Source organism: Geotrypetes seraphini, chromosome 1 (genome assembly GCF_902459505.1).
Source record: "Geotrypetes seraphini chromosome 1, aGeoSer1.1, whole genome shotgun sequence".
In the NCBI taxonomy this organism is placed as follows: Eukaryota; Metazoa; Chordata; class Amphibia; order Gymnophiona; family Dermophiidae; genus Geotrypetes; species Geotrypetes seraphini.
In genome coordinates this window covers 20,280,944-20,303,314 of record NC_047084.1, presented here as the reverse complement: position 1 = coordinate 20,303,314, position 22,371 = coordinate 20,280,944, and the positions used below count along the sequence as shown (strand labels likewise).

The 22,371-nt window shown below is 41.7% G+C and overlaps 1 protein-coding gene across 6 annotated transcripts in view; it reads left to right on the top strand.

The window, feature by feature from the left end:
* The first annotated feature begins 9,576 nt into the window (after positions 1–9,576).
* The window catches only part of RASGRF2 (Ras protein specific guanine nucleotide releasing factor 2), a 422,861-nt gene continuing 410,066 nt past the window's right edge, over positions 9,577–22,371 (top strand). For 4 of the 6 annotated variants that reach the window (XM_033924793.1, XM_033924646.1, XM_033924482.1 and 1 more), the window contains exon 1: positions 9,578–10,399. In XM_033924793.1, the coding sequence (XP_033780684.1) occupies positions 10,124–10,399 (276 nt within the window). In that variant the 5' untranslated portion in view covers positions 9,578–10,123. Of the gene's footprint in view, positions 10,400–22,371 lie in introns of all 6 variants that reach the window. The other 2 variants (XM_033924716.1, XM_033924873.1) reach the window with 1 other exon arrangement.

The following is a 22,371-nucleotide window of genomic DNA, read 5'->3' as shown; positions in this document are numbered from 1 at the left end:
CAACATCTGCATGCTCTTATGCCAAAATCCTACAATTCTCACTAATTAATCTGAACCCAGTCCATTTCCAGCTCATTTAGCTCCCCCCTTCAATCTCCAAGGATTCACTTACATTTCTCCAATCAGCTATACTTGACTTCAGTATGTCACACAGTAACCCAATAATTTGGGGGGACTTCAACATTCATTTCGATGCGCCAAACAATCCTCACACATTGGATAGTCTAACTCCAATCTCTGATATCTCATTAACCCCACTAATTTCTACCCCCACACACATAGCAGGTCATTCCATTGACATGATTTTTGCCCTAAAATCTCTTTCATTAAAACTCATCAATCAAGAAACTTTTTCCTTTCCCTGGACCGATCATTCATTACTTACACTGCTTCTACTACTACCAGCCGACATCACTCAATCAACCTCATGCACTTACAATACCAGAGACTACAGTAAAATTACATCAACCACAATGAAGGATACTCTAGAACTCAATCTAGAAGAATTCACTCAACTCAAAGTGGAAGAGAAATCCAAAACTTGGTTTGCAAACACACCAACGATGATGGACACCTTAGCACCTATACATCAACAAACCTTCTCTTCAAAGTCTAAAAAGAAGTCCTGGTTCTAGCCCTCCTCTGTCGTCAACTTCGCTCCTCCGAACATCGGTGGAGATGTCAGCGATCTACTGTACATCCACTCTCCACCACTACAAAGAACAAGCTACTTTCTATAAATTTGCAATTCAAACAGCAAAGAAGGAATATTATTCTAAACACATAACCAATGCACACAATTCCTCCACGCTCTATGCCATTGTTCGCTCCCTCTCTTCATACTCAAAGAAGTCAACTGCCTCTTGAACAGGCCATCAGCACAAGATTTAGCAACTTTTTTTGACAATATAAAAAATGTACAAAACAACTTTACAAACCCCCCAAAGCCCAGGTCTCCTGACTCAGAAAACTATCTTTCTTTCAGTTCTCTGTCAGAATTCCACCCACCAACACTAGACAATATCTATAAAATTATACAGACCATGAACATATCACACTTAAAAAATACTTTTCCATATTCGGACCTTATCTCCTAGAGAAGACAAATAAAAGCCTCTCCACAGGCAGCATGCCTATGCCATGGAAATCAGCAATTGTATTCCCCAAACTCAAACTAGCAAATGCCTCCAAAGATAAATGCTCCAACTATCAACCCATAGCAAACCTACCATTTGTAGCCAAACTTACAGAAAAGGTGGTATTCAACCAACTCTCTGCCTTTCAGGAAAAAAACCAATGATCTGCACCCAAACCAAACTGGCTTCTGGGCTCACTATTCCACAGAACTCTCAATAGGCTTGACTACAGCTATCCATTATTTCAGAGATCATCGTAAGTTGGTCCTTTTAATATCTTTGGACCTCACAGCAGCTTTTGATACAATTGATCACTCTTTACTCCTCAGTAGACTACAATCCACTGATATCTCTGGTATGGTGCTGCAATGGTTCTCTTTCTAATTCCAAGAATGAAACTACAAAGTAAGTTTCAACAACACAGTGTCCGCTTCCATCTCTCAAAACTATGGGGTCCCCCAAGAATCTATTCTCTCACCACTTCAATTTAACATCTTCCTAGTCCCTCTTTTGATCCTAGCACAATCTATTGGATTCATGGTCTTTGCCAATGCAGACGACATCCAATTACTTCACCCCCTGAATTCCACAGTCACTGAAGAGATTCTAGAAATTAACTCCAAACTAAGTAAAATTAGTTCTTCGCTTCATCATAATTAATTTGCACTGAACATACCTAAAACTAAAGGCGTATTATTTCCAACTTTTGATAAGGAAGACATATGTCTGCCAATCTGTATAGATTCCACCCAAATTCAAATTGATATGAAAGTTAAACTTCTAGGGGGTCATCCTAGGCAAAAACCTCAACTTCCATGAACACATCAGTACGGTCATCCGGAAATGTATTTACAAATTAAGACTCATACATTCAATAACCTTGCTTCATGATCCGCCTTACACCAACATTTTGATCCATTCTCTAGTCATCTCTCACATAGAAACATGGAAACATGATGGCAAATAAAGGCTAAATGGCCCATCCGGACTGCCCATCCACAGTAACCATTATTTCTTCCTCTAAAAACATAAGAATTGCCGCTCCTGGGTCAGACCAGTGGTCCATCGTGCCCAGCAGTCCGCTCACGTGACGGCCCTTAGGTCAAAGGCCAGTGCCCAGAGACTAGCCTAACCTGCGTACATTCTGGTCCCGCAGGAACTTGTCTAACTTTGTCTTGAATCCTTGGAGGGTGTTTTTGCCTATAACAGCCTCCGGAAGAGTGTTCCAGCTTTCTACAACTTTCTGGGTGAAGAAGAACTTCCTTACGTTTGTACGGAATCTTTTCCCTTCTAACTTTAGTGAGTGCCCTCTCTCTAATAGAACCCACATGCCTAACCCAGGCTTTCTTGAAATCAGACACAGTCTGTCTCCAACAGCTCTACCGGGAAACTGTTCCCACACATTTACCACCATTTCTGTAAAAAAATATTTCCTTAGATTACTCTGGAGCCTATCACCTCTTAACTTCATCCTATGCTTTCTCATTCCAGAGCTTCCTTTCAAATGAAAGAGACTTGACTCATACGAATTTACGCCATGTAGGTATTTAAATGTCTCTATCATATCTCCCCTCTCCCATCTTTCCTCCAAAGTATACAGATTGTGATCTTTAAGTCTGTCCCCATACACATTATGACGAAGACCACGCACCATTTTAGTAGCCTTCCTCTGGACCAACTCCATCCTTTATATATCTTTTTGAAGGTGCGGCCTCCAGAATTGTACACAATATTTTAAATGAGGTCTCACCAGTCTTATACAGGGGCATCAATACCTCCTTTTCCTAGTGGCAATACCTCTCCCTATGCAACCTAACATCCTTCTAGCTTTCACCGTCACCTTTTCAACCTGTTTGGCCACCTTAAGATCATCACATACAATCACACCCAAGTTTTGTTCTTCTGTCGTGCACATAAGTTCTTCACCCCCTAAACTCTACCGTTCCCTCTGGTTTTTGCAGCCCAAATGCATGACCTTGAATTTCTTAGCACTAAATTTTAACTGCCAAATTTCAGACCATTCTTCAAGCTTCGTCAGGTCTTTCTTCATGTTATTCACACCATCTGGTGTGTCTACTCTATTGCAGATTTTGGTATCATCTGCAAAGAGGCAAATCTTATCTGGCAGCCCTTCAGCAATATCGTTTATAAAAAGTTAAAAAGAACAGGCCCAAGAACAGAATCTTGAGGCACACCACTGGTAACATCCCTTTCCTCAGAGTGATCTCCATTGATGACTGCACTCTGTTGCCTTCCACTCAACCAGTCCTTGACTCAGCCCGTCACTTTGGGACCCATCACGAGGGCACTCAGTTTATTTATTAGATGTCTGTGTGGAACACTGTCAAATGCTTTGCTAAAATATAAATATACCACATCTAGCGTACTCCCTCTTTCTGATTCTATGGTTACCCAGTCAAACAAATTGATCAGATTTGTCTGACAAGACCTACCTCTAGTGAATCCATGTTGCCTCCAGTCCTGTAGTCTACAGTATTCCAGAAACTTCACCATTTTCTTTTTAAAAAGTGTTTCCATGAATTTGCTTATCACAGAAGTCAGACTTACCAGCATGTAATTCCCTACTTCTTCCTTACTTCCATTTTTGTGGCGAGGTTCCACATCTGACCTTCACCAGTCCTTCAGTACCACTCCTGACTCTAGAGACTCATTGAAAAGGTCAGCCAGCGGAGCTACCAGAACTTTCCTAGTTCCTTCAGCACCCTAGGATGTACACCATCTGGCCCCATTGCATGGTCTACTTTATTTTAGTTAGCACCTCATGAACACAACCCTCTTAAAATTGATTAGAGTCTATTACTCCTCCATCCCTATTCACGTTTGTCTTCTGCGATTCCGCTCCCAGCGCTTCAGCCGTGAACGCAGTACAGAAATATCTGTTAAGCAATTTGGCCTTTTCTTTATCAGCTTCTACATATTTCTCCCCTTCACCTTTGAGTCTTAAGTATGAACCATACTTAAGTCAGGCATCTGTAACTGGGGGACTACCTGTATTTGTTTTAATATTTTGAATTGCTTTATTTTGCATTTTTATTGCAAGCCTGTTTGATATAAATCAATAGGTAGCGTATCAAAACTCACTCTTCTTGCCTATGAATCATAAGGCCTCCTATATAGCAACAAAAAACCTTTTAAATAAGAAAGTTTGTACATATTTTGCAAAGTTTGCTTTAATTTGGCAGGATTTTCCTTGTCAGCAGGTGATGAACATGTTTATTTTAAAATAATTTGTCAATTCCTACAGAAATTTAAATTAAAAAATTTTTATTACAAGGCTTTCTTCTAGCTGGTGCCTGCTGCAGGACTGGAAATTTAAAAAGAATTCTCCTTAACAAGACTCTATCAGGTGTCACTTATGGAGAAAATACTGTATATGAAACATGGTACATCCCCGCCCATAAAAAAGTTGATTTGCTAGATATTTGTGCTACTTTTGCACTAATGAAAATACTGAGGTGTTTTAATTGATAAATCTGTCTGCATTTTTACATGGGAGAATAACAGATGTAAACCTTTAATAAATCTTCTCCAAAGTGTCCTGGAATTTCTAATCCTATCTGAGTACATAAAATCTTACAGAAAGCAGTGACCAGAAACATTACAGCATATGTATTGTTAACAGAACAAAAGCAGGAAAGAAAGCATGCCTTGAGCATCTACTAACAACTACTGCTTTAACCTTTCAGAAAAATGAACAGGACATAATGTCCAACAAAACAAATGAAGTATTACTATTAATTATTTCTATGTCGCTTCCAGATGTACACAATGCTGTAGAGCAGGGATCTCAAAGTCCCTCCTTGAGGGCCGCAATCCAGTCGGGTTTTCAGGATTCCCCCAATGAATATGCATTGAAAGCATTGCATGCACATAGATCTCATGCATATTCATTGGGGAAATCCTGAAAACCCGACTGGATTGCGGCCCTCAAGGAGGGACTTTGAGACCCCTGCTGTAGAGTCAAGAAGGAGACAGTCCCTGTTCAAAGGAGCTTACAATCTAAACAGACAAGATAGACAAACAGATGGGGGAATGGTTAATCTGCTGGCTAGGGTGGTGGGCAGTGGGGAGTAGGGTTTTTGATTGAAGACTATATCAAAAAGGTGGGTAAACATGTGGAGGGGCATAATAAAAACGTCTAATTCCTCTTTTGGCCCAAGTCAGTAGACGCTGAAGTTGGCAGCAGGGAAAATGACCATTCTCAAAACAAACGTCCAAATTGAGGTTATTTTTGAGAATGGCCTACCTGCACGTTCAGCAATCTACTGGCCCACAATGCCACTACATCTATCCCTACACCACGTTCCCGACCAAAATATTGCCCACGTCCCAAACGCCCAAACACAGACCTTTTAGGCGAAGGAGGGGCCTATCCTTCGCCTAAAAGCAGGATTCTGTAACTGGCATCTGTCAAAAAACAACGCTGGTTACAGAATCCCCCTCACCACAACGATCATGGCAGGAGAGATGCCTAATCTCTCCTGCTGCGATCACAATCCCCCCTGACAAAACTGTGATCGCTGGCAGGAGAGATCCCAAGCCCTCCTGCCAGCACCCTCCACCCCTAGAACCCTGAATGGACAGGAGGGATCCTAAGCCCTCCTGCCAGAAGGCAATCACCCCCAAGGCAATCCCTCCCCCTCCAAGCCCTCCTGCCAAAGATGCACCCCGAACCCCCCTCAAATATGGGCAGGAAGGATCCCAGGCCCTCCTGTCCACGGCGCACCATGAACCCCCACCCCCCTCAAATACAGGCAGGAGGGATCCCAGGCCCATCTGCCCAAGGTGCACTCTTGGTGACTCCCCTGAATCACTGAACACCCCCCCATTACCCAGGCCCCCCTAACCCAGGACACCCCCCACAAGTTACCTGAACGCTGGCCAGCCGGCCAAGTCCCATATCCTGCTGGCCGGCAGGCCTGTCATCCTCGGAATAGCAGGCGTAGGGCCTGATTGGCCCATGTGCCTTAGGCCCCGCCCATAGGAGGGGCCTAATGCAACTGGGACAGTTCCGGTTGGTCCAGGTGCCCTAGGCCTGCTATTCCGAGGATGGTGGGCCTGCCGGCCTTGGGACCCATCCGGCCAGCCGTTCAGGTAAGTTGGGGAGGTGTCTGGGTAATATGGGGCCCCTGTATGAGGTTCGAAAAGGTCGTGCCATGGGCAGGAGAGCCTGGGATCCCTCTTGCTCATATTTGAGGGGGGTGGGGGATACAGGGTGTGTCATGGGCAGGAGGGACTGGGATCCCTCTTGCCCGTATTTGAGGTGGGGGTGGGGGGTTCGGGGCGTGCTGTGGGCAGGAAGGCCTGGGATCCCTCCTGCCCATATTTGAGGGGGGGGGGTTGGGGTGTGTCTTCAGCAAGAGGGCTTGGGATCCCTCCTGCCGGTATTCACAGGGGGGGAGGTGATTGCTTTCTGGCAGGAGGGCTTAGGATCCCTCCTGCCGGTTTGGGGTTCTGGGGGTGGGGGGTATCGGTAGGAGGGGTTGGGATCGCTCCTGCCAGTGATCGCGGTTTTTTCAGGGGGGGTTCATGATCACGGCAGGAGAGTTTAGGCATCTCTCCTGCCATGATCATTGCTGTGAGGGGTGGGCAGGTTGCCAGGGCTGCTGAGCTGATCATTGCAGCCGCAATCAGCTTAGCGGCCCATATTCGGAACTTATACCTGTTTTGACTTGGTCTAAATGAAAATGTATAATTTCCAACTGGGCATCCTCATTAAACTTTTGGTTATACTTGCTAACCCCCTCTTTTACAAAGCCACGCTCGTGGCTGCCGCGCGGTAACGGCCCCAAAGCCCATAGAGATTTAAAGGGCTTCGGGGCTGTTGCCACATGGCTTTGTAGAAGAGGGGGTGTCTAGGTCGGCCCATCTCCCACTCTTTCCCCTCCTCCAAAAATGCCTCTTTTCGCTCTAGGCATTCAAAGGCAAGTACTGATTTAGGAAACTTTTTAGACTTTTTTTATTATGAGCCCCAAAGCATATAAATAATTAGATGTTTTTACTATTATTAAGCTTTAGTTCATTTCCTGATCATTTAGAATGCACTAAAAAAAAAAAAGCATTTACTGAGTTTACTGTGAAGAGCTGCTTCTGATGAAAAGGTTATTTGAGGTTCTAAGAAAATGTGCATTTATTTTAGCACCCTGTTTGAATAAGTCACAATGTTATCACTTTTGTGAAAGATTTATAATCATTGGTAACTGGTTTGGTCATCTTACATTGATTTTATGGTTAATCATCCAACTCCTTGTATGTCATGAATGTAGTAGATTTTGAGTACTTGTGATAATACTGAAGTACATATTTTTATTTTTGTCCTCACTGGAGAAAATATGTATGATGGGCCTCTTGCACCTGGTTTTCCAACTGGTAAAGTAGCTTTTGCTTAGATGAACCCAGTGCCTTTCTTGTTCCATAATATTAATCCTAGGAGAATGAAAATTTTGCTTAACCACCAATAGGCTGAAAATGACAGACACATCAGCCAGATGAAAAGGGGGAATAGTTTAGGACGAATATAATGAAGTACCATCATACCACTATCATACTTCCAACACAGGATACATTCCTATTTTAGCATGGTGGGAAAGTGTAATTTCCCTATTTCATGGCCAGGATTAATTTTGTCCAGTGTTCAAAACTTAAATATCAATATATGGTTTATTGAATTTGATATACTGCCTTTCATTAATTCACACCAGCGCGGTTTACAAAAAAATAAAATGGAGGGATAAGGAAAGGAAAACTATTAATTTCAATAGGATAAAGGAGTAAAACAGTAGCAAAGTAGAAAACATAGGCTCAATGTCCACCTGCCTTTCGACTAGGCAGGATTAGGTATCCAGCCGTCAGAGAAAGCCTGCTGGAAGAGCTATATTTCATGGCAACTTTGCTGGGTGAATTTCTTTAAGAAAAGTGGTGAATAAAGCCTATAGAATAAATGAATGGAGTATGATTTGCGGTATATCACGTTGAACGTGAAAACATTGTAATTGTTTGAGAACTGGCATAACATACTTCATCTTAGTGCAGGGGTGTCAAAGTCCCTCCTCGAGGGCTGCAATCGTCAGGTTTTCCCCAATGAATATGCATGAGATCTATTAGCATACAATGAAAGCAGTGCATGCAAATAGATCTCACGCATATTCATTGCACTCACCATTAATAATTTATTAATCAACCTTACTTTTTTCATAAATATTATAAATATATTAAATATACCCACCCTCTGACTTATAACAAACACCTATTTCAACAGACAACCCAGGCAAATGCCCTTGTTGCCCCGAAACCCCGGATTATCCAGTGTTTTATTTAAAATGTCCTTGCCAAACTGGTGCTTCATGGATTAAACTCCTGCTTTCATGATAAGATCTTGTTCTCTCTTGAATAACAACTGACAAAGTGCAAGGACATTTTAAATAAAACACTGGACAATGTGGAACTGATTATCCAGGGTTTAGGGGCAACAAGGGCATTTGCCTGGGTTGTCTGTTGAAAGATGTGTTTGTTATAAGTCAGGGTGGTATATTTATAATATTTATGAAAAAAGTAAGGTAGATTAATACATTATGTATTAGTTCTTCTTTTCTTCTAAGTTATGTGGTTAAACAAAAAATAGAGGAAGATTTGTATTTGAATACCTCCCTTAGCAGTATTGATTGGGATTTCATGCATATTCATTAAGGAAATCCTGAGAACCCGACAGGATTGCGGCCCTGGAGGAGGGACTTTGACACCCCTGCCTTAGTGCAAGAGTCATCTGGCTGCACAAGAGTTTAAAACCAAAACTGTGAAAGTCAGTTTCAACCCCCCTCCCCAATATATTTTATTTTATAAATAATACGTCTTCCAACTGAACCTAAATTGCTGCACTTTGCAGCATGGAGCGATCGATGTGGCTAAAAAATGCATGGCAGTCAATAAACAAGGAATTCGTTTATGTATAAACTAAACATTACAAAGTATGACTTCACTTTATTGCCGTTAAAAAATATCTCTTTCGGACCCCCAGATCCGGGAAAATAGGAATAATGAGCTACAAGGGATAGGAGCTGCAGAAACACTGCGCTTTTAAAACAATATTAAAGCAGATTACAGCTGATCTGTCTCCTCCTGTCTCCCAATTTAGTCTTTTACTGCTCTTTATTTAAAAATCTTTTTTTTAAACTCTGAACTGTTATTCCCAGTTTTGTTTTGCATGCGGTAGCCTAACTTTTGCATGTGCGGAACAAGGTGAACCCGCTAGTCACTGTTTTCTCCGCTTCATCTTTTCGCATTCTAATCTGCGCGCATTAATCCAGTCATTTCGCTTTGGGCTAGTTTAGCTCTGTGGAAGCGCAGTGCGCTGTCCGTTCTCCCACAGAGGGACACGACCACCAACAGCAGAAGCAGCAGTTTAAGTACCACTGCAGGAAGTGCAGGAGCCATATCCTTCCCCCCCCCCCTCCCCACCCCAACCTATCTGCGAGAGCTCTCACCCCATCCGCGCATACCCTAGGAGCGGCGCAAGCTCCGGTTGCAACTACAGCACCAAACGCCAGAGTACCCTTAGCCCGTCGACATGACGCCGGCAGGAACCGCGCGGGCGCCTGGAGCAGCGCGAGCCTGAGCTAGGAGAGCGGCTGGCGCCTCGGGAGTGGACCCCTGACTGGAACCGCGCGGGCACTTGGAGTGGCACGAGCCTGAGCCAGCTGGCGCCTAGGAAGTAGAGTCGAACGGGAACCGAGCGTCAAGGGCTCAGACGGAGCCCTGGGAACTGCGCGCGCCGCAAAGCAACCTACTTGTCCCTCGTCCGTAGTTCACTGGTGACAAGACTGCGCTGACTTCCTTGTCGCTTTTCTTATTTGGGATTGGTTTTGGTTTTTTTTTGGCGGGGTTGTCCCTCTGCCATTTTGGAGGAAAACAAAGTTTCGGGATGACTTAAAAGGCGGCGGAACTAAGACGAACAACCCCGGGCGGGAAACATGCAAAAAAGCATTCGCTACAACGAAGGACACGCTCTCTACCTGTCCCTGGTGGCTCGCAAGGAGGGCAGCAAGCGGGGTTACCTGAGCAAGAAAACCGCCGAAACCAGTCGGTGGCACGAAAAGTGGTTCGCGCTTTTCCAAAACGTCCTGTTTTCGTTTGAAAATGATCAGAGCAGCCGGCCCTCCGCGGTCTACATGCTGGAGGGCTGTAACTGCGAAAGAGTCCTGGCGCCCAAAGTGACAACCGCTGGCAAAGACACGCTGGAGAAACAGGTACCTAAGCGCGAGGAAGAATTCAGGTTCGCTTCTATAGGGCTAAGTAAAAGTTCTGTTTTTGTGTTCGTAGTTAGGAACCTCCCCCCCCCCCCCCAAACCTATTGATAATGTACCAGGTAGATACGGTTTTATTACGACTATAACCGTGATTGACTTTCGTTTGCAGGGCTTTGGATACATGTGCTGGTGTGCAGTGGCCTTAGCTGCGTTGCCTGCCTGCGCTCGCCCTTAATGTGCCGTGTTGCAGTTTGTTAAATATAATAATAATAATCTTATTCTTTTATATCGCCATACCGAAAAAAGTTCTAGGCGATTCACAACAAGGTGAGCTAATACATGGGATGCAGATAAAATACAAATTAGAATAATGGACTTAAAAAAACAGATAAAGACAGAAAGCATTTACAATATAATGCAGAAAATACCGATGTGGCAGGGAAAGAAGTAATCCATAGAACAGATAAAATACATCAAGTTGAATATAAGAAACTTGATTGAAAAAAATGAAGCAGAATGAGGTGAAACACATTTGCTTTCGGGAAAACATGCATAAAAACAGTATTGTAACATCCACCAGATGCCTTATGACCAAGGGGAGAAGTTGGCACAGCTGCAGCACCAGGTAGCTTCAGCATGGCACCTGTTGGGCTCATGAGAAAGGAGTGCCAAGGAGAGGATGAGGTAGATATAATCGTGTAATGTATAAGACAGAGCTGGGCTTAATTTATCAAGGTCTTTTCTAAAGGAAAGTAACTTTAGTGAACTGAGTGAGTCTTCAAACAGCATAAACAAGGCTAAACACATTGGCTGATATGCAAAGGCAGTTATCTGAATAATGGCAGCCCTTATTCAGATAAATGGATTAGGAGCTGCTGCTTATGGACATTCAGTAGCACTGTTTGGGTAGTGCTGCTGTGAATATTCTTACAGACTGCCTTAGAAATATCTGGAAAGTGCCATTGTGGAGTGGTAAGTCAGAGAGCAGTGATATTCAGATTTCTATCTGGATAAAGTTAGGACAATAAAAAACCTTTCCTAACTTCATCCAGATAGTTAGTTACCAAAATAGTGGACTCAATATTGGTGCTATCCAAATAGTTCTAGTGCTTACTCTCTGGATAGTTCAAATTATTGGGTCAGCATTTATAGGGGGGGAGGGGGAATAAACAATCCAATATCATCTGTATTTCATTATATTTTATTTTTCTGCTAGGTTTATGTTTAATTTCTGCTTTTTTGCTTTCTTATATTTTGCCTTTTCATATTCTTTTCTATACTCATATATTATATATAATGTATATATATATAATGTATTTGATACTCTTTCCCCCTCCTTTACTAACAAGTAGTGGTTTTAGCACTGGCGGTAACTTCTCCGACGCTGATAGGAATTTTATGAGAGTTGGAGCAGTTACCGCTGCTGACGGTGCTAAAACCTGCGCTATGCATTAGTAAAGGAGGGGGATTTATTTCTGAGGTACTTTAATTTAGATTGTGAGCCTATTTGTGACAGAGAGGGAAGTTCAATGTGACTTTAACACAATATATACAAATGGTGATTGTAGTGTGTTCTTATATAACCTGCGCAGAATTGTGGATGCTGTGGGTTACAAATTCTTCAAACAAATACACCCAATGCAAGAAATTATTATGTCATTTATGACTTAGGATCTTGAAAAACCTTGCTCTGTAACTGTGGCAAATCGTAACTTGTAAACTCTACGGGGCTCAAAATCGAGACAGAAAAATGTCTAAAAACCGGCCTAAATCGGCACTGAACGATCAGTAACAAAAAACGTCTAAGTGCCGATAATCGAACAGGGTTTTAGACGTATTTAAAAACGACTTAGGCCTTCACAGTGCTGCTGAACGACCAGAGATAAAAGGGGTGTTTTAGGAGGAGTGGTGAGGGTGGGATTTGGGTGGGACGTGGGCCGTCCTAGACTTAGGGCTCCTTTTACTAAGGTGCGCTAGCGTTTTTAGCGTGCGCTAAAGATTAGCGTGTGCAAACCACGCGCTAAACAAAAAATACTAACGCAAGCTCTATGGAGGCGTTAGCGTTTAGCGCATGTGATATTGTAGCGCGTGTTAAATGTACACTAAAACCGCTGGTGCACCTTAGTAAAAGGATCCCTTAGTCGTACTGCATGTATAACCGAAGGTTTTACAACACTGCCTAGACGGAACTTGGACGTTGTGACTTAGGCCATCTAAAACCAGGTCTAAGTCCACAAAAGGTATCCAAAGTGACCAGATAAGCACTGCAGACACAAAGTACAGACCCCCACACAAAGCCCCAGTGATCACTGACCCCCCCCATAAAAAACGTCATAGCAACTTTACATATCTGCCTCCAGAACATCAGCATCTGGCAGCCTGGCATAGGAAAGCCTAGTAGAGCTGCACAGAGGTGGCTTAAGTGGTCATGGGGTGGGTTAGTGAACCATGGCGAGGAGAACCCAGGCCCATAAGCCACTCTAATCACTGCATTCATGGAGAAACGTGTACCCCCCAAAAAAAACCCCCCATATCTTTTGTACTGCCATAGAAGTGGCTCCTGCAGCCATAAGGGCTATTGGGGTGGTAGATAGATGGCTCTAGTAGATTCTGGGGGTGTTTTGGGGGGCTCACCATGACCTATAAGGGAGTTGTTGTGAGATGTTTATGTGGCACATTTTTTGTGAAGTTCACAGCAGTGCCCTGTAAGGTACCCCACTATTCTGTTGCCATGTCTGGGTGTCCAGTCCCTTCCTTTTCTGGCCCATCCCAAGTCCAAAAGGTCTTTTTCTAGGTGTTTTTGACTTGGATTAATTTTTGGACGAAAATGGGTTATAAAGAGGGATGACTTAGCGGTCTGGACGATTTAAAAAAAAAAAAAAAAAATGCTGAACGTATTTTTTGAAAATGAACCTTTTCTCATGTCTGACTTTGGTCGACTTGTGAGTTAGGCCAAAACGGACTTAGACGTTTCTTTTGATTATGCCTCTCCATGTATATTGGTATTAGATCTCTTGTATGTGTCGAATTAGGATAAAACTTATATTTAAAAAAACCTTGTACTGTAACTATGGCAAATTGTAACCTGTTGTCTGTATATTATGTATTTTAACCTGTAACCCATTCAGAGCTCTTTGAGGAGAACGGGATATAAAATGAATAAAATAAATAAATAAATTTAAGTGACATTATCATGTATATAAAGAAAGAGTTGTGTTTTTTTTTACAATTCCAGAAGTTTCTTAAATTAGAGAAGAATGTACATCTATGCTGAAAAACCTCTCCACTTGACAATGAACTGCTAAGTGGAGAGAGAAAACCATGGGTCAGTGAGCTTCATTAATGTAACTCAAAAGGATGCCTTAGAGAAGGGGTGTCAAATCACATAAGAGGCCGAAATCTAAAACACAGGCTAAGTCGTGGGCTGTATTTTTTTTTAAGATACTTACCCCCTCCTTTTCTGACGCACAGCGTGGGCCCCAGCGCCGGTGGTGGCTCCAATGCTCACAGGACTTCTGTGAGTGTTGGATCAATCGCCGCCGGCGCCAAAACCCATGCTGTGCGCCTGCAAAGGAGGGGGGTTAGTCTTAGTAGAAATATAGGGATCCAACCTTTGCAACACCACACCGGCTACAAAATAAATAAAAAAAGACTTTTCCTCTCTTTTAGATCCTAGTTCACGCTTGCTGTCTAACACCAGCTCTGGCAGGATACACATTTCAAATCTGACATATTGTAATCACAAAATAGAAAATAAAATTATTTTTTCTACCTTTTGTTGTCTGGTCATTTTGCTTTTAGTCCCAGTTTCTCTTTCTGATTTTGTCTGTCTTCTAATTCTCTTTCCAGTGTCTGCTGTCCATTTTTTTCTCCTCTTTTCTCTTGCTCCAGTCCCTGTCTCCAACATATTGATTTTTTTTCCTTTCAACTTTTCTCCTTTTTTTCTTTTCTGCCTCAGTCCATTCAAATCTCGCCCTCTTTCTCATCCTTCTCCTTTTTAAATTTTCAGCTACTATCAATTTTCCATCTTCTCTTATTCTGTAGCTCTCCCATTTCTCATCTCACTCCTTTCCCTGCCTCCTATTTTGTTCTGTGTCTCCTCCTCTCTCCTCTTGGTCCAACATTTTACTCCCTCCTTTTCTGTTGTTCTTCTTCCCTCCCCCCTTGATGCTGAACAATGAGATGGAAGGAAAAAAAACAAAAACATGCTGTATCTCTCTCTTCCTTCCACCCCCAGGCCTAACATTTATCCCTCCCTTCCATCTCCAGATCCAACTTCTCTCTCTTTCTCTTCCCAACTGCCCCCCATTCCATCTCTCCCCCTGTCTGCCTGCCTTCCTTCCTCCCCGCAGGTCCTTCATTTTTCCCTTTCTTTTCCCAACGGTTCTCCCTTCAAGTATCTTTTTCCCTCTTCCTCCACACTACTCCAGGTCCAACCTCTCTCCCTTCATCTCGCTTTCCTCACAGCCCATCTTGCCTTTCCTCCAGCGCCGATCCCTCTCTCCTCACAGCCCAGCTTGCCTTTCCCTCCAGCGCCGATCCCTCTCTCCTCACAGCCCAGCTTGCCTTTCCCTCCAACGCTAATCCCTCTTTCCTCACAGCCCAGCTTGCCTTTCCCTCCAAAGCTAATCCCTCTTTCCTCACAGCCCAGCATGCCTTTCCCTCCAGCGCCAGTCCCTCTCTCCTCACAGCCCGGTGTGTCTTTTCCTCTGGCACCGCCAAGCCGAGGAATCTGCCGGCCTCAGCGATTCGGGAGTGCTATACGTAGCTCCTCCTCTTGCTTTTCACCTGCTGCGGTCTGTCTCTAATGACGCGCAATTTCCTGTTTCCACCCAGGTGGACCGCGGTGGACGGGAGGGGGAGCCACAAACAACACTGCTGAATTGCTGTTAAAGCCGGCAGACTTTCCGGCATGATGGTGACGTCGGACCAGCGCGGGAGGGAGGACGCGCTGGACTCTGAGAAGGAGAAGTTCGGGAGCTTTGCCGCAGGCCACATAAAACGGCCTGGCGGGCCGGATTCAGCCTGTGGGCCTTGTGTTTGACACATGTGCCTTAGAAGATCTTAAGTAAAAGAAAAAAATATATACTGTGTATATATTATAACTTCCTTTCCGCCATCAGAATTGATGTCAGGTGTGTGTGTGTGAAGACTTGTGCAGTTGCTGCATTCACCTGGCCTGTTGTTGCGTCGACGTCAGGGAAGCATGGAGAAATCCCGGGCTCTGTGATCAATTCGCATTGCTTTTGCAATCTACTAGTAGATTGCGATTGACCTGTATATATATTTTAAAACATTGATTAATTGTTTAAATCATATACCTCAGAAATATATAATTGCAAATTTAACAAGTTTCAGTATAATTAAATTATATATATAAATGATGTATTGTTTCTGTTGGGAATGATAGTTCAATCAGAGTTATAAACTATAATATAATAATCATTTCATATTAGTGAGCGTGATTTATAACTACCTTTATATTGTAAATAATATCTTATTACCAAGCAATTGGATTAATATATTGCTACTTGAATCAATGTATTAAGGTTCTTGACTAATCAGAGACCTCATAAATTGTAATAAATTTGATAATGTTTCAATTAAGTAATAAAGATAGCAGGAGTAATATGAATTTATAGATTGGGCACTTATATTATATAATATAACATAATATAACATCGTACTTATAAACCGCATAACCGTAAGTTAAATGCGGTGAACAAAAGATTAAAAATAACATAGCCTAAGGATGATTTAAATTAGTTTGCTAAATATGCCATTCATTAGCATTCCTGTTTAAACTCATACTTATTCTCAATATATTCAAATTATAGTATACATATTTATGCCCAATGGACATCATACTAGAAGTTATGTAAATATTAGGTAAATAAAGGAACTCGGGGCTCCTTTTATCAAGGTACGCTATGGGGGTTAGCGCGTCGGACATTTCATCACGTGCTAACCCCTGCGTCAATCCTCGTCAATGGAGGTGTTAGCGACTAGCACGGCAGGTGGTTTAACACACGGTATTCCGCGCGTTAAACCCCTACTGCACCTTGATAAAAGGAGCCCTCAATATTATAACTTGAAGAGTAGAATAATAACACTTTTTTGGCTTGCGAGCTAATTTTAAAATGACCAAGTCAAAATGATCTACCAGCAATAAAAATTTTAAAAAAACAAAGCACACTGTACATACAGAAAATGTTAATTATCATTTATATTCAGGGGTTTTTCAAAGAAGTCAAGACAGATGACTTTAAAATAAATGTCACTTCAGTAACAACTATAGAAAAATAGACAAATATATTTCAAAATATACACAGCAGATATAAATTCTCAAAACTGACACATTTTGATCACCAAATTGAAAATAAAATCATTTTTCTTACCTTTGTTGTCTGGTGATTTCATGAGTCTCTGGTTGCACTTCTTGCTGACTGTGCATCCAATATTTCTTCCCTTCTTTCTGCCTCCTGCATGCTTCCTCTCCAGGCTTCATTCCATTCCCCAACCAAAATCTCTCTCTGTCCCTCCATGAGTCCAAATTTTCTTCCTCTCTCCCTGCCCCCTCCTCTTTCTATATTTATTTCTCCCTGTCCCCCTTTCTTTCTTTTTGTCTTTATTTCTCTCCCCATCAGCCACCGCCGCCAATTTCTCCAAGTCACCGCCATTGATTTCTCACTGCTTCCCCGATGCAGCAACAGGTCAGGTGCATGCAGCGACTGCACAAGCCTTCCCCCCCAACATCAAGTTTCAAGTTTTATTGTTTTTAATATACCGACCATCAACATGTATCTAGCCAGTTTACAATGCTAAAATTTGAAATAAAAAGTAAAATAATAATTATATATATATAGGGGAGGAGCGAACATTAAAAAGACAATGGACAGATACTTACATGAATTTGAGGATAATAAGGGGAAGGAATGGTTAGTAAGTACATTATTAAAAACAAAATTTAAAAGAAAAGGGATGAGGGGGGATATGAGTGTGGATTTTTGCATTATAGCCATGATTTATTTAAATTGAAGAAGCTTTATTACAATAGGGCTAGGGAACTTATTTCGAGCAAATGTACCTGATGTGCTGTTTCTATTTTGAATGGAAGATCAAACTTCAGATTTAATAGTGAAGGAATGAAGGTGGTTAAAAAGTACCACCTGACCCTCACGTCCCTCTGGAAGACCAATTATTTGAAAATTGTTTGCAGGCACAATTGTTAGCTTCTTCTAAATCTCTCTCCAGTTGAGCCATGAGGTTAATATGGCGTCTCAGATCTTTAAGCAACTCATCCGTGGCTGACTGTTTATTTTCAAGAATGTCGACCTGGTTTCTAAATTGCATTAGATCTGTTTTTATTGAAGCAATATCATCTTTTATCTCTTTGATATCTTCTTTGGTATTCATAAGAAGATCCTTAAGCGATCTTATTTCATCCATTATAACCTGTGATTGGTTATCATCCAAATTAGTGCCAGATTGTTTAGAAGTAGACACAGGATAGGATTTTGGATGTTTGTTCCCTTTACCAAAAGTTATCTCCAGCATATAAGTGATTTCTTTGTCTCCAAAGATTTAGAATTAAAGTGATGTTAATTATTAATTCAGAATTCCTTGTGGGAGCTCACAATTAAGCTGCCATTCTGCTTGGGTTCACTAGTTCCCCTTAAATATGAATTTTAAAAGTACTGTCTGAGAATCTGGAAGATCTGAAAATCCAAACTGACCCAATCCCCAAGCAGTCTGAATTTTTGGACTTGTACTGTAGTTTTAATCAACTGTTGTATCCAGGAAAAAAGTTTTATGGAAAGTAGAAATTGAATTTACTCCCAAATACTTTACCAAGGGTTCCTTTTACTACAGTAAATGTTGCCTTAACGTGCTCTTATATGGGTCTTTCTAGCACTATATCCTTTTAGTCATAAAATGGCTCATTTTCTATTTTTTTTGTTTTAATTGCCATGCGCTAATGTTGCTATGTCCATTTTAAAAAAAATTACCACATAAGCCCTTGCTAACTGATTAGTGCACAGTAGTATTGAAGCACTAATTAGTTAGCATAAGAATGCCTACTTTCTGTCCCTGATTTACTCCCTCAAAAAATCCAAAAACTATTTTTTAGTGTGATTAGCACATATACATTTTGAAGTTACTGCAGGATGCCTGAGGGTGTACTCCATTTTTAGTTGTGTTGGGTGTGCGTTAACGCCTAACGCAGCGTAGTAAAGGGACTCCTAAATATATACAGAGATATCCTAGCTGCATCTTCATCCTATGTGTCATTTTTCACATCTTGGAGGAAAGAGCCTTTAGCTCATTAGAATATGTATGGAACGTGTGGTGTATCCAGTATAGTCCACAGTGATTTCAGGTTTGGGGATTGGGGACTTTAACAGGAAGGGGATGAGAGAGACTGAACATAATGCTTGTTTCCACCTGCTTCCCTTCCCCACCTCCAAGTTTACAAATGCCTTTCCCTTTTCAAGCTTCAGCTTTCACAGCTCTGTTCTGTGAGTACAGAACCAAATTTTCCTGTCCTGATTGATATCTTCCTTTGGTGCCTCCTGTACTCTCAGCCCCCAAAATTTCAGCGCCAATGGCTAGGACAGATTTCCCTCAGCTCACATTCACACCGAATGTGGGCTGAGGGAACTCTGTACTAGCAGGATCAATTCTCCCTTGGCCAGGAACATAGTGAGAGATGCAAGCACCTCATTCAGATTTCATTGCAAATCAATGAACATGTCAATCCTGCAATGAGTGGTATGTATGTGGTCTTCCTTTGTTCAGATACATCGCCATAGATAAATCCTAAAGGCAATCAAAGAAATAGTAGGGTTTAGCATGAGCAGCTACTCATGCAACCTTAACTTGTCCTTCCCTTGCTTTCACACTATAGGAGAAGTAAAAAAAGGAGATGGCACTGGAGCATGGTCTTTCTTCATCTCTGCTGACAACATCCCTGGAAGAGAGCTATGAGGGTGAGATCTACTGGATACTTGTGATCTAGACTGGCCATGGTTGGAAACAGGATACTAGTTCATTGGCTTCCCATCCGTTTCCAAATACAATTCAAACTTCTCTTACTGACCTACAAATTGGCTACCCCTCACTATGTCTGTTTACTTATCTTCCCCTATGCCACCCCCCCTGTGAGCTCCGCTCAGTTGATAAGTCCCTCCTGTCTATACCCTTCTCCTTCTCTGCCAACTCCAGACTCCATCCCTTCTATCTTGCTATGCTGTGTGCCCAAATCCCTACGGCAGGCTCCGTCGCTGGCAGTGTTCAAGTCCAAGTTAAAGGCCCACTTCGAGAGTGCTTTCAACTCCTAACCCCTTTCACCTTGGATTCTGCATCCCCAACCCTATATATAATCTCTGTCTGTCCAAGTTAGATTGTAAGCTCTTCCAAGCAGGGACCATCTATTAAATGTAAAAAATGTACAACACTGCTTATGTCTTTCAGCGCTATATAAGTGATAAATAATAGTAGTAGTAGTAGGCTCAGTGGACCTATACTGAATCAGCATGGCTTTTCTTATGTACTGCATGTGCTATGCTCAGAATTTGTATTGTTTATACTTGTGTTAATAAGGATCAGCACAACCCTGATTTATTTTGAATACCACTATATCTTCAGAAACTAAATAATAAATCGGAATGAAAAAGAGGAACATTTAGCTTCAGTTTATGATTAAATGGATCAAGCACTTGTTATAAGAAAGCTGTGTTGAAGAAGAGCCTTCTCATTTGACCGTGCACACTGCAGCCCTCTTTCAATTATTCAGATTAAGCAGTAGTATCCCATTAAATCTCATGAGTCGGTGGCACTTTGAGCTCTATGAAACAGTTACCATTAAGCTCATTTTATGAGGACAAGGGTCTGATAGATTATTACTGCTTAGGCATGTTTGGGACAGAGAGCTATGGAGACAGAATGGAGGCAGATTTTCACTACAGTGCATTTTTGGAAAGGAACACTTACTTCTCACTGAATATCTAGAGAGGGACCTGCTCCTTTTCACTCCTGCATCACATCCAGCGTGTAAGAGGTATAGTAAATCCGGCTCAGAGAATATAAATGCCTGTAATTTTTCTTGCTTTAATTCCCAGTGCATACTGAAGTCTCTTATTACATTACATTACATTAATGATTTTTATTCCGCCATTACCTTGCGGTTCAAGGCGGATTACATAAGAGAATTTCAGAATTACAAAAGAGGATTTCTGGACATGTCCAGAGGTGTTACAGAGTAGAGCAGGTTGCTTCAGAGGATTGAAATGTTTCATACGGTATTAGTCTTCATGGATTTTTTGAACAGCAGGGTTTTTTTTTTCTTTTCTGAAAGTTTTGTAGTCTGGGGTTGCGATTAGTAGATTGGAGAGTTGGTGGTCTAGTTTTGCTGCCTGCGTGGCTAGTAGGCCATCGTACAGTTTTTTCCATTTGATCACAAAAATACTATTCTAGGAGCACCTAAAAAAACAATGCAGTACTGATTTTGTAAACAGCACAAATAAAAACTTGGAGGTAAATTTTCAGCAGGGTAATATCCATATAATTTTATATTGATATGGCATAGAAATAGAGAACATGTTGGGTAATAAAGACAATATGGCCTATCTATATGAACTACTAGTCTCTACTATCCCTTTATTTGCAAAATTTATAGCTCTCGCATTTGGGAAACCATCACAACAGGATACACATCTGGTGAAATAACAGAAAAGGCTCCTCTGGGCTTGTTCTGTGCTTTCTTTACTTCAGATAGGGGGTAAAGTGTCATGGATATGATATATTGCATTTCTAGTTGCTAGAGCTACAGCCTCAGCACCCTGAGGTTGATGGTTCAAATTTGATGCTGCTGCTTGTGACCCTGGGCAAGTCACTCAATCCACCATTGCCCCATGTACTTTAGATAGACTATGAGCCCACCAGGACAGATAGGGAAACTGCTTGAGTACCTGATTGTAAACCGCTTAGATAACCTTGATAGGTGGTATATAAATACCTAAAATAAATAAATAAATTATATGCAGGTACTTTCTCTGTCCCTAGTGGACTCACAATCTAAGTTTTTGTACCTGGAGAAATGGAGGGTTAAGTGATCTGCCCATTGTCATGAGGAGCTGCAGTGGGAATCAAGCCCAGTTCTGTCTATTACTTTGCCAAAAGCACCAACTTAAATCTGCGAATACTCATTGCAAACAAAATGTGACTCACAGTACAATAAACTGTACCAGATTATGTATAAATAGAACCCATAAATACCATCACGCTTTTAAGAGAAGAGAGAGAAAGTTCAGCGACTTGTTGCCAAGACTACTGTTGTAGACTCTGCATACACAGTCCCATTGTCTTTCATTGGTCATCTCAAAAAAACGCACCCTTTTTGGATTGTGTTAATAATACATTTTAAATTGTGCAAAAATTTAGATTTGTCACAGGTTTGGCTTATTCAAATAAGTGGCATTACAAGCATCTTTTCAAAAATGACGCATTTAACTTCAAAACCCAATGGGGCAGTTGTTTCACACTGATATTCTGGCTTCATCAGGGGTCTAATTGGACTTCAGTGCTCATTTAGTGATACCTCAGTTCTCATTTGGTCTGTCCAGACAAAGAAATTAATAACATAATTCAAAGATGATCGATTCTTCTTATTAAATGAATTATTTCCTCTTACTTTATGTTCTCCATCGTTGAACGACAAAATGGCGCTACTTACTTCAGATGCCAATCTTTCTTTAAAGAGCCAATGATTTCTTCTCATCCAATAAAAAGCTTCAGCATTTTTTTGTACTGCATTTAAATGACTTGTACAGAAAATCATTCCAATCTATTGCTGCATTGAAACCGAAAGGTTTCAATGATTTTAATGTAAAAATTGAAAATACTTCTCTCTGCTGCAGTCTTTTCATATGATCCCCTCCATGTATCTGCTCTTCCATTTTGTTGTTGTTAGA